This window comes from Tasmannia lanceolata, unplaced genomic scaffold, assembly GCF_043159265.1.
Source record: "Tasmannia lanceolata isolate RefF3 unplaced genomic scaffold, GAP_Taslan_0.1 ptg000002l, whole genome shotgun sequence".
Taxonomy (NCBI): Eukaryota; Viridiplantae; Streptophyta; class Magnoliopsida; order Canellales; family Winteraceae; genus Tasmannia; species Tasmannia lanceolata.
In genome coordinates, this window is record NW_027518679.1 from 46,725,437 (window position 1) to 46,743,314 (window position 17,878).

The 17,878-nt window shown below is 41.7% G+C and overlaps 1 protein-coding gene across 11 annotated transcripts in view; it reads right to left on the bottom strand.

The window, feature by feature from the left end:
* LOC143875902 (protein FAR-RED IMPAIRED RESPONSE 1-like) overlaps positions 1 to 17,878 on the bottom strand; it is a 38,020-nt gene that overhangs the window by 12,577 nt on the left and 7,565 nt on the right. For 6 of the 11 annotated variants that reach the window (XM_077377525.1, XM_077377516.1, XM_077377511.1 and 3 more), the window contains one exon: positions 4,071 to 4,459. The exons of 3 other annotated variants lie outside the window; for them this stretch is intronic. In XM_077377525.1, the coding sequence (XP_077233640.1) occupies positions 4,421 to 4,459 (39 nt within the window). In that variant the 3' untranslated portion in view covers positions 4,071 to 4,420. Of the gene's footprint in view, positions 1 to 4,070; positions 4,460 to 17,878 lie in introns of those variants that run through there. 2 more of the 11 variants (XM_077377505.1, XM_077377498.1) reach the window with 1 other exon arrangement.

Here is a 17,878-nt window from a genome sequence, read left to right on the forward strand (position 1 = left end):
TTGTTCAAAGCTTCTTTGGGCTTCAATGGTCCACTCAAAAACACCTTTCTTCATACAAGAAGTGAGTGGGACAGCAATAGAACTGAAGTGTGCAATGAATCGTCGGTAGAAGGAAGCTAGGCCATGAAAACTTCGAACTTGATGCACGTTTATTGGGGTTGGCCATTCTTGGATCACCTTGATCTTGGCATCATCAACTGAAATCCCTTATCTTGAAATATTAAATCCAAGGAATAGGATTTGTGGCACCATGAAGTAACACTTTTCAGGGGCTGCAAATAAGCGTGCTTGCCTTAGCAAGCGTAACACATCTTGAAGGTGCTGCAAGTGCTCATTAGTAGTCCTACTAAAAATTAAAATATCATCAAAATAAACAACCACAAAACGTCCAAGATACGGCTTTAGAACCTGTGTCATGAACCTCATGAAGGTGGAAGGTGCATTAGACAATCCAAATGGCATGACTAGCCACTCAAATAGTCCATCTTTGGTCTTGAATGCCGTCTTCCATTCATCTCCGGGCTTGATTCGGATTTTATGATATCCACTCTTTAAGTCTAACTTTGAGAAGATGGTGGCACCGAAAAGTTGGTCCAAGAGATCATCAAGACGAGGGATCGGAAAGCGGTATTTGATGGTGATTTTGTTGATTGCTCTACTATCAACAAACATTCTCCAAGTGCCATTTTTCTTCGGCACCAAAAGGGCTGAAATGGCACATGGGCTGAGGCTCTCCCTTATGAAACCTTTGTTCAATAGTTCCATGATTTGCCGTTGTAGTTCTTCATGCTCCACTGGACTCATCCGATAGTGAGCTAGGTTGGGTAAAGATGCACCGGGCAGCAAGTCAATTTGGTGCTGAATGTCTCTCATGGGGGGAAGGCCAGAGGGAAGGTCTAATGGAAATATATCTTTAAATTCTTTCAAAAGAGGCTTGACTTGGTTCGGAATTATTCGTGCAACCACATTGTTACAGTGTAAATGGGGGAGATTTCGATGAGGACACCTATTTACAGGCATTAGAGGAACCAAAAATTGTAGAGAGAGAGAGAGAGAGAGAGAGAGAGAGAGATTACATGATTTTTGTGATTTAGTTCTTCTTTGAACATGTTATGATGAAAATCAACTACAGGGTTATCGTTATTTTTTGCTTTAATTCGTATTCTAGCTTGGTATGTGATCCAAATTGATTCTTGGGTCATCTTCTTCCTGGGCCCTCTTCTGTCTGTCTGTCTGATATGACATAGCATTATCCTCGTTGATTATCTGGGGGTGTGATAAAAGACGAAGAAGGTGAGTGGAAAAAGTAGTAGGGGTGTCATTACCATTATAGAGTTTGTTTAGATACATGTACACTCCAGACTCTGTGAGTTTAGATCCTTAACAAGAGAAGGAATTCCCATGAAAGCTATTGATGTGTGTTGGGTTTCATTTCAGGCTTCTGCCCCTGAAAATTCACATGACAAAGGAAGACAGTTGCGTCCACAACCTCCTCTCCTTCCTCTCACTTTCAGAAACAGAATTATTGCTTGTAGGACAGCAAAATTACACAAATGAAATGCCAAAATAGTTTACACAGTTCATGTTCGCAGATTTCGCCCACACCGTACACGTGGCACATGTCATTGTTCAAGCATTGATCACCCATTTGGTTAACAGTGACAGACTTTAATTTCTGACCTGCCACAGCAATGGCCATTAGGCTTTCTCCTAACAACCACTTGTTGGGGCTGACTGTGTCATGTGGATGTGATCTGATCCATTAATCTGACACCAAAGCTCTTTGATCGGATGATCCTAGACCCTTGATCCATCAGGCCTCATTTATAGTTTTCTGTAGGGAAAAAAAAAGGATAAACCAGTGATTTTTGTAGTCTGTTTGGATTGCAAGAGCAGGACTACGTTTTTGCTAGTGAAGTAGAGAAGGAACCATGACTATTCCTATTTCTAAGCGAAGTAGACAAGTCATGGGAGTTCCTTCTCAGTTGATTATTCCTATTTCTTCTAGCTTTCTTTTAATTCTTTTTGATATATCTTTTCTAGCTTGGCGCCGATTCAGGTCCCTGAGTATCTCTGTTTTATATTTATTTTAATGAATCTCTGGTCGGGATCCGCCTAACCCCAGCTTACCGATCAAAAAAAAAAAAAAAAAGCAGACAAGGAACCTACCTTATTCAATTTTTTTTATGTAGAGGGAGGTTCAATTTATGATAATATTCTCTAAATTAACCATAATCATATCATGAGAAATTATATGGTGCCCCGGTGGTCAAGTCCTGTGAAGGTGGTACGATGAAAGTACCATCCTTGATATTTGATCCAACAACAGCCCAGCCTCCTAAAAAGTGGGCTGCTGTTGGATCAAATATCAAGGGCTCACACTGTACTTGAGGCTCGGGCACCAGAAATTCATTCATATCATATCCCTCTAAATCGTGGAAAGAACCAAAATTCTAAAGAAATTTTTTTTGTCAGAAATGTTTCTGTTGCAATCCAAACCCCTAAGTCAAAACATGTTTAAAAATTCCCACGCTCGTAGAAACAGATAACAAAAAGTAGGTATTTGCTAGGGACCATCGCAGAAAGCATTTCGGGGACCAGCTCTTGCATGAGGGAGCAGCCACCCATTAATTCATCCAATGTGGCTGCTCTCTCATGCAACAACAGTTCCAAAAAAAATGCCTTGTGCAATGGTCCCTAGCAAATCCAAAAATAGTAATGGTGCAATTTGGGTTGTGTTGGATTGAGCTTTTGCTAAAAACTGAATTGGAATCAACCCGAACCCGACCTGGTTTTATGGTAAAGCCTCAACCTGAATTCCATGAAATAGTTTTTTTTTGGCATGGGATAGTTATTCCGTATAATACGGTCGGAAACCTTGGAAAATTATTTTCAAAGAAAATAATTCAAAACAGATTTTCAAGGTTATGAAATATGCTGTGTAATTGAGAGTGATTTGAGGGAGTGGATAAGGCAAGAGAATGAGCTGTAAATTTGGGGGAAAATGCATCATCTCATCAGCATATTTTATTTCCCAATATTTAGGGACTTGTAGGGCATATTTTATTTTACATTTTGAAGGACTTTACTAGTAGGTTACTAGTGAAGTGTGGTGTTATGTGACTTGGAGTTACAAAAAAGGATCCAGAACCTCGCAGGACTACTAACACACGACTCTTACTTGTCAGCCCCTTCTCTGCTGAGATGGCACCCTTTAACTCTGCCACCAAAAAAACTTTTGAAAGGATAGTTTTGTGGTAGTAGGGCTGCAGGATTTATCTCTCTTATCCATGGTTTAAAATTTCGACCGAAATCCGAAATTTCGGTTTTCGGTGGGGACTGAAACCGGTATTTGGCGAAATTAGAAATTTCGCCATTGTCTGAAACTTCGAGAAAATGACTTTTTTATTTTTAAAAAAAAAACGTTAAAGAATTTTGGCCGTAATTTCGAAATTTGTCTCCGGAATTTCGAACGAGAGTACCAAATTTCGTCCAAAATTTCAGAATTTCGGTCGAAATTTCAGTTTTAGGGAAGACCGAAACCGGTACTGAAATCGAAATTTTAAACCCAGCTCTTATCTCTCTTTCTCTCTCACCTCTACTCTACAAGGGGAATACTGGCCCTCCCTTGACAACCAAATACACTGTGGGGGTTCACCACTAATCCACCAAGAGATTACTACCCCCAACTACTCTACCAGTTGACTACTTACTAACTGCTTTACTAGGACACAAGTGTGCATCCAAAAGGCGCTATACCACGGTCTGGGCCATGCCCTGAAACCTATGACACTGGACGATGGTAAGCCATCATATAGTCCTACAAATCCATGGTTGAAACAGAGAAGCCCTGAAACCTATGACACTGGATAATGGTAAGTGTCACGTTGCCAAAGCCAAAGCCTTGGTCCCATGGCCTTCTTCCCACCTTGATGTTCCAAGTGCACATTGGCAAGGGTGCAAGGTGCCACCAGCCAATGTGTGTGCCAACACTTTAAGGGGCTGACAGTAAACCATTATATAGTCCTACAAATCCATGGTTGAAACAGAGAAGCTAGCATTCCACAACATTGAACAAGAGGACATTCATATCGACCTGAGGACTAGGATCATCTGTTGGAGATTTTTGCACACATGGCTCCTCAAGGTCGGCCAACCAGATGAACAATTTGGATCATTCAAACAGCGGTCTTGATCCGTATGAGTTAAAAAAAAGTCCCCTTTATATGATCAAACACCAAAATCCTCGAAGTTGGTCACAGAGGGAGCTCCAAAATATGCATTTGAACTTTGTATCGGCAAAAAGATTTTAGACTTCCTTGCCTGGCAACACAAAATGATTTACTTCTGTGATTTAATACTGCCAAATGGCAAGCACTTGCTGCATTCCAGACAAAATAATTGATAAAGACACGCCATATCACATTGCTATCAAAAGGTGCAGTTGTTTATGCTGTTCCTGCACAAAAAAGAACCCAATTCATATTTTGCAAAATTTGGGTACTACACAAGAAACATACTGATGCTTTCGGCTTAAGTTCCATATAGATGTGCAAGTACCTGTTGCCAATTATGCAAAGAACCATAATCGCAGTTTGGTTGAAGATTGTAGAACCATCGAAGGATTTAACTTAACAACAAAAACCTAAACAGCTTCAAGAATTTTGGGGGTTTTTTTAATTTCGTGTTATGCATGCCAATACAAGTAAAGAGTAGGGGCTTCATGGCCAGATTCAAAGAAGCAAATGTTGTTCCGGTGATCCTGTTTCATCTATGCAAGCAAAAGACAGGCAGGTTTTTACATATAGGGAATTCCAAGGGTAAGGCGAAGGGAAATGATATATTCGCCCCATTTTCTTTCTTGGGCCGGCCCCTTCAGTGTAAAGAGTAGTCATAAACATGGTTTTAAATTTCAGCCGAAATTTCAGATTTTGGTGAAGACCGAAACCGAAATTTGGCGAAAACCGAGATTTCGCCCTTTATCGGAATTTCGGTCCGAAATTTCGAGAAAATGTCATTTAAAAAAAAAAATTTGTTACAAAATTTCGGAATTTCCGAAAATTCGGTCCGAAATTTCGAACTGAAATACCAAATTTCGGATGTCCGTGGGGTCTGAAATTGGTACCGAAACCGAAATTTAAAACCTTGGTCATAAATACACTAGAGTGGGTTGCCTGGGGAAGAAAAGGGGGCGAATATATCACTTCCCTGGGGCGAAATGTTGCGAAATATACAAAGACGTATCCTTGGATGAATGGAATACAAGGCAGACAAGGCTAACAATGCTAACCGTTTAAAACATCCCCACCCATAGAAGGAACAGACAAACAGGCAAAATGCATAAAATACAAAAAAATTGTATCTTGACATCTAGTTACAACCACCACCAAGCTCCAATCTAATTAGTAGCTGCATATGGATATATAATTACAATATAATTGAGAATAGGAGGCCAAAAATCCAATCATTTTAACAAATCCAGAGAATAATAATTATAAATATTAGTTATAAAGACACCCAAACACCTGAGGGTTTGAGAAAGCAGGATGTCAAGAAATAGTTACGCTGCACTGAGGAATGAATTGCAAAGCCAACCAAACACGAATTACTCTGCAACTTGGGCACTGCTATGGTTTTACATGTTTGATGTAGGTAATAAGAGAACTTGGTAAATTTGCAACTGATGAATGAGGTCAAAAAGGTACTATAAAAATTACAGACTTGCTGAAATAACTGGACATATCTTTAATTTGTTTGAAGGAAAAGTATGACAAGAAGATCAAAAGAAGAGGATCAATACCATTCAAAAAAAAAATCAAAAGAAGAGGATAAAGTGGCAAATTGCACATAAAAGGTTATGGTATCAGAGCTAAAGGTTAGAGGATCATCCATTAACATTGAAAGGTTAGAAGATTCATTTCTCTTTCCTCTTCCCTCTCTCCTCTTCTTCTTTCTTTCTTTCTTTGGGTTTTTCATTAATCCCTACCAAAACCCTAACTCTCCCATATCTTTTTCTTTCTCGTCTTTTACCTCACCCTGCATCTAACCAGAACAACCCCCCCACTCCAATTTTTTTTTTGGGTTTTTCATTCCCTCTCACAAAGCCCTAGCCACACACCAAAACCTAGTTCTTCTTCATCTTTTTCACACCCTAACCGTAACTGTCCCTCCCTTTTCCTTTTTACGGTTGTTTTATATCACCCACAACCTATGATTTGTGGACACGGACACAGAGTGTCAGACACAGCAAGCTCCCAAAATTTAGAAACGGGGACACGGCTAAAATAGAAAGTACATATAATCATGATTGTGGACACAAACTCGTGTGCCGAGTTTTGACATGGAAACGGGGTATCTGACATGGCAACCCTTAAAAATATAGAAACAGTAGCACACTCATACACATGCATACATGTAAAGTTATTAACACTTCTAGGGGTACATTTAAAAGTGTCTCAAGGAGTGTCGACGCGTGTGGACACGGGTGTCGTGTCAGACACGACACGACAGGCAATAATTTCAAAGTGTCGGCCCAATCATAGCCCAAAACCCTAGCCGCCACAGATTATTCCTCTCTCTGTTTTGGATCATTGCCCGCTGCTGCTGGATCCGCAACAGGAGTCATGGGGTCCTAAGCCATTCAGAATTGAGAATGCTTGGTTTTTGGAACCTAACATGGAGCAGAGGATGGGTGAGTGGTGGTCTTCCCTTTCAGTGCAAGGTCAAGCTGATGTCATTATTGGTATGAAGTTAAGGTATGTGAAGGCAAAACTAAAGATGTGGGTAGAGGAGACTAGAGTATCTAAGATGGCTAGAAGGAGGTGGTTGGAAAATTTCATGAGGGAGGTTGAATTGGAGGTTGAGGTTGGTTTGGCTTCTGAGGTTGATAGAGTGAAATTGGGTTGTGCTAAAGAAGAACATAAAGGTATTTTATTGAGGGAGGAGATGACATGGAAACAGAGGTAACGAGTGAAATGGTTGTCAAAGGGGGACAGGAATTATGCATATTTTCATGCCATGGCCAGCGTCCGTCGCAGGTGTAACAGGATTTCTGTTCTTAATGTGGATGGAAGGATGCTTGAAGACAAGGAAAGTATTACTAAAGCTATCATTGAATTCTATGAGTCATTGTATTCTTCGGATGATGTTCCTCGCCCTATTCCGGAGGGTGTGTTGTTTAATGTGCTTTCTCTTGATGAACGGTATTCTTTAGAGGTTCCTTTCGATGAGGATGAAGTTAAAAAAGTAGTGTTCTTGATGAGTAAGGATAAAGCTCCCGGTCCTGATGGGTTCTATTTAGCCTTTTTTAAAGCATGCTGGGAGTTCGTTAAAAAGGACATTATGTTCTTCTTTCAGGCTTTCTTTCATGGTTCGCAGATGGATCGTAGTACTGGTGCCACATTCATTTCCCTTCTTCCTAAAATTAAGGGAGCTGTGAAGATGACGGATTTTAGACCTATCAATTTGGTAGGTTGCCTTTATAAAGTGCTTGCGAAGGTTTTGGCTGAGCGGATCAAGGTGGTGATGCGTTTTGTCACCTCTGAGGTTCAAAGTGCCTTTGTGTCCAAGAGGCAGATTCTTGATTGTGTTCTTATTGGGAATAAAGCTATTGATTCTCAAAGGCGGTCTGGCTCTGGAGGAATTATTTACAAGCTAGATATGGAAAAAGCTTATGACAGAGTGGACTGGAGTAGTTTGGACTATATTATGGGGTGGATGGGCTTTGGGGACCGATGGAGGGGATGGATTCGAAGGTGCATTGAATCAGCATTTTTTCTGTGTTGATCAATGGATCTCCGAAGGGTTTCTTTAAGTCCTCAAGGGGGCTGAGGCAAGGGGATCCTCTCTCCCCTTTCTTGTTCGTTACAGTCGCTGAGACATTGAGCAGGCTTATGGTTTCTGGGAGTGGGATTGGGCTGTTTCGGGGCTTTGAAGTGGGGAGGGATAAGGTGGAGGTGTCCCATTTGCAATTTGCTGGAGACACCCTACTTTTCTGCCGTCCGGATGAGGCATCTATCATGAACTTGAAGGCGACTTTGAGGTGTTATGAACTGTTCTCTGGCCAGAAGATTAACTTCCATAAATAGTGTATGTTTGCTATCAATTTGCCTTTGGACCAAGCTTCTTGTTTTGCATCGATTCTTGGGTGCAAGTTGGAATCCTTACCTTCAAAATATCTGGGTCTACCTCTTGGGGTGGGTCGACCTGGAAAAAACTTATGGGACCCGGTGGTGGAGAGAATCGAAAGGAGACTGGATACTTGGAAGAGGAATAATTTAAAAAGGTGGGAGATTGGTGCTTGTAAAGGCGGTTTTGGCCAATATTCCCACGTATTTCCTTTCTCTCTTCAAATGCCCAGTTAGTGTGGGCATGAGGATTGAACAAATCCAGAGTAGATTTCTGTGGGGTGGTTCCGGGGATTCTGCGGGTATACCCCTTGTAAAATGGGAGGAGGTCTGCTATCCTTTTAAAAATGGGGGGTTGGGGATTCGAAAAATTAAAGAATTTAACCAGGCTCTCCTTGGAAAATGGCTTTGGAGGTTTGGTATCGAGAAAGACCTGTTATGGGTTAAAGTTATTAGTAGCAAGTACGGTTCTAAGGTTGGTAAGTGGGATTCGAGGGATTTGTTTCTTTTAAAGGGTTAACTGTTTGGCGGGATATTCTGAAAATTTGGCCTAAATTTGTTAAGGATACCAGATTCAAGGTTTTCTCAGGGGATCGAGTTAGATTTTGGTTGGACGCCTGGTGCGCGTCTGAGCCTTTGAGTTTACTGTTTTCGGAATTATGTAGGGTGGCTCTTAATAAGGAGGTTCTAGTCAAAGATTGCTTTGTGCGGGAGAATGGGAGAGTGGTGTGGATGCCAGCCTTCCGCAGAGATTTCTTCGAGAGAGAATTGAGGGCACTGACTCATCTCTTTCAAACCATAGAGTCGTGTTATTTAAAGAGATTTGGGGCTGATATGAGAATTTGGCTATGGGACAAGTCCGGATTCTTTTCTGTTAAGTTTTTTTATTCACACCTTCTTATTTGTCCTAATCCTTCTATCTTGGCCAAGGTTTGGAGATCTCTTTGTCCCGCTAGGGTTTGTTTTTTTGGATGGGCGGTATGTAGGGATGGGATTCAAACCATAAACTTCCTTAGGAGAAGGGGGATGATGCTGATTGATCATTGCCCTTTATGCCTTTTGGACGAGGAATCGGCTAGTCACCTTTTCATGCATTGCAATTTTGTTCAATCTATGTGGAGTTTGATTTTGGCTAGATTCGGTTTGAGCTAGGTATTTCCCTCCTCAATTTTGGATTTACTTATAGCTTGGGAAGGAGTGCCGTGGAAGAAAAAAGGGAGAATTTTGTGGCATTTGTGTTTATTTTCTACGTTTTGGGAGATCTGGAAGGAAAGAAATGCTAGAGTTTTTGAAGGTGTTCACAAGCCTGCACGTCGAGTTTATGTTAATATTATTGCCTCTGTTATTGCTAGGGTCAGGTGTTTACCCTCTTTTCAGTTTGAATCCGCCTATGATTTATGGGAAGGCTAGAGTATCATCTGCTTGGAGAAGTTATCTTGTCACAAGGTGGTGCAAAAGTGGATCCCACCTCCATCTGGTTGTCTGAAAGTTAACTTTGATGGGTCTAGCTTCGGAAATCCGGGTCCGGCGGGTATTGGTAGCCTGTGCCGCAATTCTTTCGGTACATCTCTTTGGGCTTTTTCAGGTCCTCTTGGTGGATGCGATTCCAGTGAAGCTGAGGTTAGAGCAGCTTATGAGGGTATCAAGCATTTGGATAGGGGGGTCCTGGATATATCCTTTGTGGAGGGAGATTCTTTAAATGTTATTAGAGATGGCTTCGGGGATCAGCTAAGCCCCCATGGAGATTTTGGTCTCTGTTCGACGAGATTGATGACATTGTTGGTGGGTCATCCATTGTCTTTCAGCACGTGCGCAGATCAGCAAACGGTGAAGTGGATTGTTTCGCTAGGGAGGGTGTTGAGAGGGAGGAGCTGGAATTCTTTGATTTCTACCCTCCTTGAGGGTGCACGTATTTTTTGCTTTTCTGTTGCTTTTTCTTTTCTCCTTGTTCCTCTCTTTGGGTGACCTCCTTGGTCCTCCCTTTTAATATATTCGATTGCCTTCAAATAAATATATAAAAACCTAGCCGCCACCTCCCAACCTTACCCTATCTCGTGCTTTCAACCCCACATCCTAACCGCCCCTCCTCTCACTCTCGTCTTTATTGTCGCCCTTTCCCAAACCCTATTCCTTTGAATTTTCTTCGTTACTACTCTCATCAGTCCTTAATCCCATTTTATTCCTCTTCTAATCCTTCATGTTCATGATATAAATACTCATTATTCCCTGTTTGGTGCTTCTCGCTCCTCATGGGAGATTGTCGACTCCATCTATCCGAAACTATCAACTAATGTGCGGAACAACACTTGTTGATGTGCATGCAGATTTGATTTGGTTGCCGGTGATATAAGCGCATGCCAACTATTTGATGAAATGTCTGAGAGAATTTTTTGTTGGCTTTGGTAGTGATCGGTTGTGCCTCGTTCCTTGTGTTGATGGTGGTGATTGGTTTGTAGTTGGTATTGGTGGTCACATCATATGTTGGGTCTTCCGCTAGTGACCTCGTGGTGGATTTGTTGTTGGAGATTTGATTTTATGGTCTTGGTGGCGATTTGGTGGTTTGTTGCTTTTGCTGATAGTGAACGTGGTTGTTGTATGGTGGAGATTAATGGAGGTTTCTGTTGATGTTGTTGTTGTTTGGTGGATGTGGTTGTTTGGTGCTGATAGTGGCTGACATTTATGTTGATAGTGGTTGGTTGTGATTCATATGTTGGAGTATGTTGGTGGTTTATGATTCGTCATGAATTGTTATTGGAGATTTCTTAGTGGTCTGTCTTTGGTGGTGATCGGTTCTTGTTGGTTGATTGTTTCTGATGGAGTGATGTGTTGTTAGCGACTCCGGCTGATGTAGTTGTGCCCTCTTTATTGGTGGTTCGTTGCTTCTACGCTTTGTTGGTTGGTTGCTGCTACACTTGATGTTTGTTGGTGCTTCGGAGCCGCATGATGTTTGTTGGTGCTTCTACATGATGTGTGTAGTTGCTTTGCGTGGATTTACGCATTTGTTGTGGTTGTGGTAGTTTGCGTAGCTTTATGCCTTTATCGTTGTTTGTGGCTTGCTATACTTGTTGTCATGGCTACCTCTTCGTGTTTTATCGGAGTCGTGCGATGCTGTGTGGCACTATGATTGTCTGAATTTTTGTTGTTGGTTGATCATGTTGTGGTTGTCGGTCGTTGCTAGAGATACCCGCCATGTTAATTGGTTGGTTATTGTGTGCCCCTTTACTGTGTGCCCTTTTGGTTGATTGATCGTTGTTGGTTGGTGGTTGTTGTTCTATTGGAGACGTGTTGTTCGACTGGTTGTCCTCGTTGTGCTTTGTCGCTTTGGTGTGCTTTCTTAATCGTGGTTTGTTGTTGTTTCCCTGCTGGGGAGCTTCCGTTATGACTCTTTCCTAGCGTTCGACTCCGACGTGTGTTGCTGCTCAGTCTAGACGGGCTCATGGCTTCTGTGGTGATCGCTCTGGTGGTAGTTCTGGTTCAGGGCGGGGAAGTTGTTCTGGTGATCGCTTTAGTGTTTTTCCTCACTCTACAAACACCTTTAAGAAAACAAAAATATCTTGTTTTTGTTATGGAACAAAATCAGCGAGATTGATTTATCATGAGTCCAATTTAGAAAACTCTGCACGTCCCTCATCTCTCTCACACATCTCTCTTCTCTCTTTAAACTCGTGTCTATGGCATCTCTCCCCTTCCAATACGACGAGTTGTCTTTCGTCTCTCTCAAAACCCTCATCCCTCGCATCTCCTCCCTTCTTCCACGAGCCACGAACGAAGGCCGTTGAACTGTCGAACTTGAACGAAAAACCATCGCGAGACAATCGACTCCTCAAATCTTTGTCAACACGCTTTGTGGGCCCATCCTACTTGAATTGAAGGTGGGCCACTTTTCATTTCAATGTGAAGAGTTACGGGAATTTCAAATTTTAAAGCCTAAGCATCGTACAGATGATGAATCTCCGACTAAGTACAGAAAGGGGAATTGATTTTTTTTATAAGACATTTTTTTAATGAAAGAAGATTTCATTAAAACAAACACTGAGAAGGTCAATACAAGCATAAGATAAACATAATAAAAAGGATTTGAGGGAAGGAAGTCAAATAACTCCAAGCCCTCGTTGGAGATGCCATCCCTGGCAAGCCTATCGGCAACACTCTTAGCCGATCTCCTAACATGCCGGAAAGATACGTTCACTCCAGTCGTCCTACCATGGATCTCATAAAAAATAGAAGCAAATCTCCACGGATACGGGTGGGAACCTCTAAGCCATTCTATCACATTTAAAGAGTCCCCTTCCACTAACACTTTATCCATGTCTTCAACCTCCAATAGCTTTATTCCTTGACATACCGTTTTCACTTCTGCTTCACTAGAGTCTGTCCTTATGGGCCCCGCAAAGGCCCACCTCACTGATCTATGCTCATCTCGAGAACTCCTCCAATGCCGGATGGTCCAATGTTTCCCATGCTAGAGCCATCAAAATTAAGTTTAAACATGCCTTGAGCAGGTGGTTCCCACTCCTAACAATCTTTGGTCCCTGTTTTGAACTATAGCAAACCACCTTCCAACCATCCCATATATAAAAAGGTAGACATGAACCTAAAGCAAGGCAAGACCTTTACCAAGGAAATTGTTAGGGTTATCACTTTACTGGAGAGGTATGAAGGCCTTTTTGCATAGCCTTTGAAAACCCGCGCATTTCTCTCTTTCCACAACACCCACAATGTTGATAGAAGAGCTAAATTCTACATAATATTCCCTTTTCTCCTCCATGGGACCATTGTCCAACTTTCCAATAACTCGATAAGTGTAAGCCCAAGGGTTCCCCATGGGTTCATTCAATCATCTTGTTTTGATGATTAACAAATGCAAATTAATTAGTTGTTTATGGACTGATCATTTGCCTTGAGTGTTGTGCTTTAGACAGGTCCTACACAAGTCAAATCATACTAGCACGCACCTTGTTGGCCTATGCTTGAAGATGAACCAAACACAATGGCAAAGGAGCTTGGAACATACTTGGACCAATCACACCTTGGAAGTACCAAGGAGAAGCTCATCATCAACTATCTCAAAGCATTGAACAAACAAAGAAAGTTCATGAAGGCCAAAGGTGGAGGATCAAGAACCTAATGCAAAGGACCAAGGAGCTTGTACCACAACTTGAAGATGTCAAGCATGGAAGCTCAACCATAGAAGATCCCAGCTCAAAAGAAGAGTTCAAGAGAGTGATAGAAAGGGTAGAATGTATTCCTATCTCTCTTGCATTTCCTCTTGTCAAGGCACATTGTTTAAACCCCTAAAACTATGTTTTTCAAAGAGACTAACACACCCTTTAAGGACTTAAATGGATAAGTGAATGGCCATGGTGGTGTACCAACATGTTGGGACCCATATGGCATTCAACACAAGAATGAACAAAACAGAGTTCCGAAGCAACAACCTGGACCAGCAACTAAATCCTATCAAAACTTATTTAAAACATTTTCAAATATTTTTGAAAATATTTTTAACAGATAGCTCTCATTTTTCTCATATCCGTAGAGTATAGGAACGTCAAAATCCGACGAGAAATGAGGGAGATATGAATTTTACAAGTTCGACACTGTTTGCTGGAAACCAGTCTCGGAACTCCGAGAATTATTCTCGGAGCTCCGAGCTCAGAACTCCGAGAAATGCACCAGGTTCCAAATCTCGGAGCTCCGAGCTCGGAACTCCGAGAAATGCACCAGGTTCCAAAATTAAAAGCTCTGTTTGAATTCTCGGAACTCCGAGAATTCTGCTCGGAACTCCGAGAAATGTTTTTCTTCAAAAAAATATAGCCGTTGGGGTGCAACGGCTAGTTGATTTTTTGACCCAGTTTTGACTGTTTTACCCCTCAAACGGTCACATGGAGTTGGGACTTTATATATACCCATTCAAGGGTCCAAAACATTAGAGGAACATTGTCCAATTTCAAGAAACCCCTATAAAATCATTTGTGAACTATTTTTGGGTAATTTCTCTCACCAGCCTCTTGTGCCATGATTTGAGAAAATCATTTGAGATTGGTTTAGGCTTAAACTTGTTTATTCTTGAGAGCATCCTTGGAGCTACAACTTGTAATCAAGCCTAGTAAGAGGCTAATACTTCTTCTTCTTTATTCGATCGGTGGCAAGGGCATCCGTTGTTTTTAATTCCCTTGGGTGAACCGCTTAGAACTCGGCGGAGAAGGAGAGTCATTGTAAAGGTGGAAGGGCATCCTTATTTAATTCCCTTGGAATGTAAAAGCCTTGGAGCCGGGCGGCGTGGAGGTCTCAATAGTGGAAATCCTCAAGTGCGACCTTGAGAAGAGTGGAGTAGGCCGTTTGCCGAACCACTATAAATCTTTGTGTCACTTGTGTGATTGGTATTTCTCTCACTCCCTCTCACTCTCTTATTTGATTACTTGTGCTTAGAATTGAGTGAGTAGTTAGCATTGATAATCAACCTAAATATCTTAACCTTGCTATCTAGGCTATTAAAATTACCTAATTAAGTTTGCTAATCAACAAGGGTTTTGAACTTATATTAATTTGTAATATTGTTTAAGTTCAACTATTTCAAACTTAATTAAACAAGGGATAAGTCTTGGGTGAAGTCTTAGGAAAAGTTTTTAAAAGGTAAAGATTTTATAAACATCCTATTCACCCCCCCTCTAGGTTGCCAAACCAAGTCACCACTTGGATTTCAATAAGTTTGGCAGGAAAGACCCATGATATTCCAAATCTTGCCAAAATATAGCTCCACATAAGGGTGCAAGTTTGGCCCTGTCAGCCCTGACTCGCCCTGAGCCCGAACAGGGTCAGGGCTGGATTTTCTAACCCTGAGGGCGGGTCAGGGTTCTTTTTTTTTTTACCCTGACTCAGGTCGGGCAGGTTTTGGGTTAATGCCTCGGGTACCCTGACCCGGCCTGACCCTGAGTTTTCTATTATAGAATTGAACCATCTGTGCATGTTTCTTTTGCTAATGTTTTCTATTATCTTGGATTGATGTTTCTTTATATTATTATTATTAATTGTCTCTGTTGCTCGCATGTTGTTGAATTCATATTGTCTTATTTTGTTCCCTTTCTCTGTTTATTGATCATTTTGTTCCATATGATAAGTGGTTGCTTTATTTTTGGCACTCTTAACAAGTATTTGAACTAGGGTCGGCCCAGCCCGGCCCTGCCAAATCAGGGCCAATCAGGGCGGGCCAGGGCCAACACAATACCCTGTAGGGCGGGTAATGGGTTAAGGTTTTCCGGCCCTGACTCAGGGTCAGGGCGGGTCAAGGCCGAGATAATGGGATCTAGGGTTGGGCCAGGGTTTTGAAAAACCCGACCCAACCCGACCCTGTTGCAGCCCTAGCTCCACACCTCCCAGGCCACTTTACAATGTAAGAACAAATGATCCACCGATTCGTCAGCCCCAATACAAAGTTCACAATGATCTACAATCAACATTTCCCGTTTTCTCAAGAAGTCCACCGTCTGAATCCTTTTTTTGAAGGCCACCAAACTAAAAGCACATACACTGGAAGGGGCATGGATGGTCCAGACTTTGGCTACTCTTTGGCTACTCTGGAGGGCACATGACAAGACATAAGATGAAGGTAGAATCAAGGTTGCCAGAGCGGGAATCGAAAGAGGAAATCGAAGGCTCCCAGGGAAGAATCCTACTCAAGGTGCCAGAGCGGGAATTGAAATGGGAATCGAAACGGGAATCAAAGCTGGAATCGAAGGCTCCCAGGGAAGAATCCTACTCCCTTGGGTAGAATGACTTGAATGAGAATTCACTAGACGAGTTCCAGATCAAACCCTTTTATCTGCCTCAATACAAAATGCACAATGATCTACGATAAACCCTTTTTTAAGCCATTTTACTTTGCATCTCATTTCATTTCATTAATGTAGAGAATAATATTTGGTAAGCAGCATCATTGAACTACACAACAAAGTAATCGTATCTTATACATTGTGATGTAGATTGTAGGCCCAATAAGAGGCATATTTGCCCAATAGGACTTTTAGATCTTTATTTCCATGTTCTTTTAATTTTCAGGATTCTATTTTCCATGTTATATTGATTGATATTTCTCCCCTCTAATATTCTCTTCTTTCTAGTTCTCTTCTTCCCCTATCTTCGTCTATTCTTCTCCTTCCTTTCTCCTCTTCTTCTTCTACTTCTCCTTAAATTCTTCTCTTCTACTTTTAATCTTCTCTTCTTCTTTCTTCTATTTCTCTTCCCGGTCCTACATCAAGTTTGGTATCAGAGCAAAAGATCCAAGATTGTTAGCCGTATCACCCTTGCAGTCATAGCCAGACCCTTAATCCTCTTCAAATCTGTCCATGTTTTCACCTCACCCAACAACCCCAATCTCTTTTCAAACCCTAACCCTAACCTAAAGCCCCAACCTTTTTTTTGTTACCCACTAACACCATCATCTAAACCCCATTAAAACCAGCCTCCATCTACAGTTTAAAAGTGCTGAAAACCGGCACCCAAAACCCAACCACAACCCACATAGTACTCAGCCCGAAACCCAGTTTTGATGCTTTACTTTTTAAACAGCCCAGTTCTTCATCATCCACCAAAAGCCTTGTTAACAGCCCCCTGTTAATCAAATTTCAGCCACCTGCAAGTTGCCTTGAAACTGTCCATACCGTCCACTACAGCCCCACCTGCTTACCCAAAGCAGCCCCTATATCCTTTAGTTTCAGCCCTCCTTTACCACGCGTTATCCGAATCAGTCCTCCCCGTTCTTACATCTCTTTGCAGGGTTGTGTGCCATGGGACTGTTGCATATTCACCCAGGAAACAAAGAAAGAAATCCTAGTTTTCCGAAAAAGACACTTCCCAAATCAGCCTACATCAAATTTGGTATCAGAGCCATTAATAAGATCACAATCAAGTGCCACTTTCCAATACCCCGTCTTGAGGATATGCTAGATCTGTTAGCAGGGTCTCGTCGGTATAGTAAGATCGACTTACGGAGTGGATACCATCATATACGAATTCGTCCAGATGACGAATGGAAAACCGCCTTTAAAACACCAGATGAATTGTTCGAATGGTTAGTCATGCCTTTCGGGTTATCTAACGCTCCGAGCACATTCATGAGAGTAATGACTCAAATCTTACGTCCATTTTTAGGCAAATTTGTGGTGGGCTATTTTGACAATATTTTAATCTTTAGTCAAAAATCAGAAAAAAAAAAAAAACAGACATAGTTTCTCTCTCCCCTCTCTTTGGTTTTTTTTTTCTCTCTTCACTTGGGCCATTTCGGCTCAAAATTTGGTTTCACCATAAACATGAAAGTTGTTCGTAACAACTTTTCCAGTATATCTAGCCTACTTTCAACAGTCAACAACGACCAACTTCCATCGTCCGTCCGATTTGGTCCAACCGCTGATCCGAGCCATCCAGAAGTCCGATTTGAGATAAGCGAAAAGCATTGTGTTTCTAGCGACATGACAGACAGATCAAATGGTTGATTTTATTTTTTCGAACGCCGATCCCAATGGCTCCACCATATGTTCCATATTTTGACAGGTACGATGATAGTTATTTGAAACGTCAAACTCACTATAGCTATTATGAGGATGCATGTCTACAATGGATCTATGCTTTGGATGCATATTGTGTGTACTACGACTATGATGAACGCGCACCCATCTACCAACTCAGAAAAACTGTAAGAGGACAAGCTCGGTCATTTTGGACACACATGGTGACACAGCGCCGTAACTTAGGCA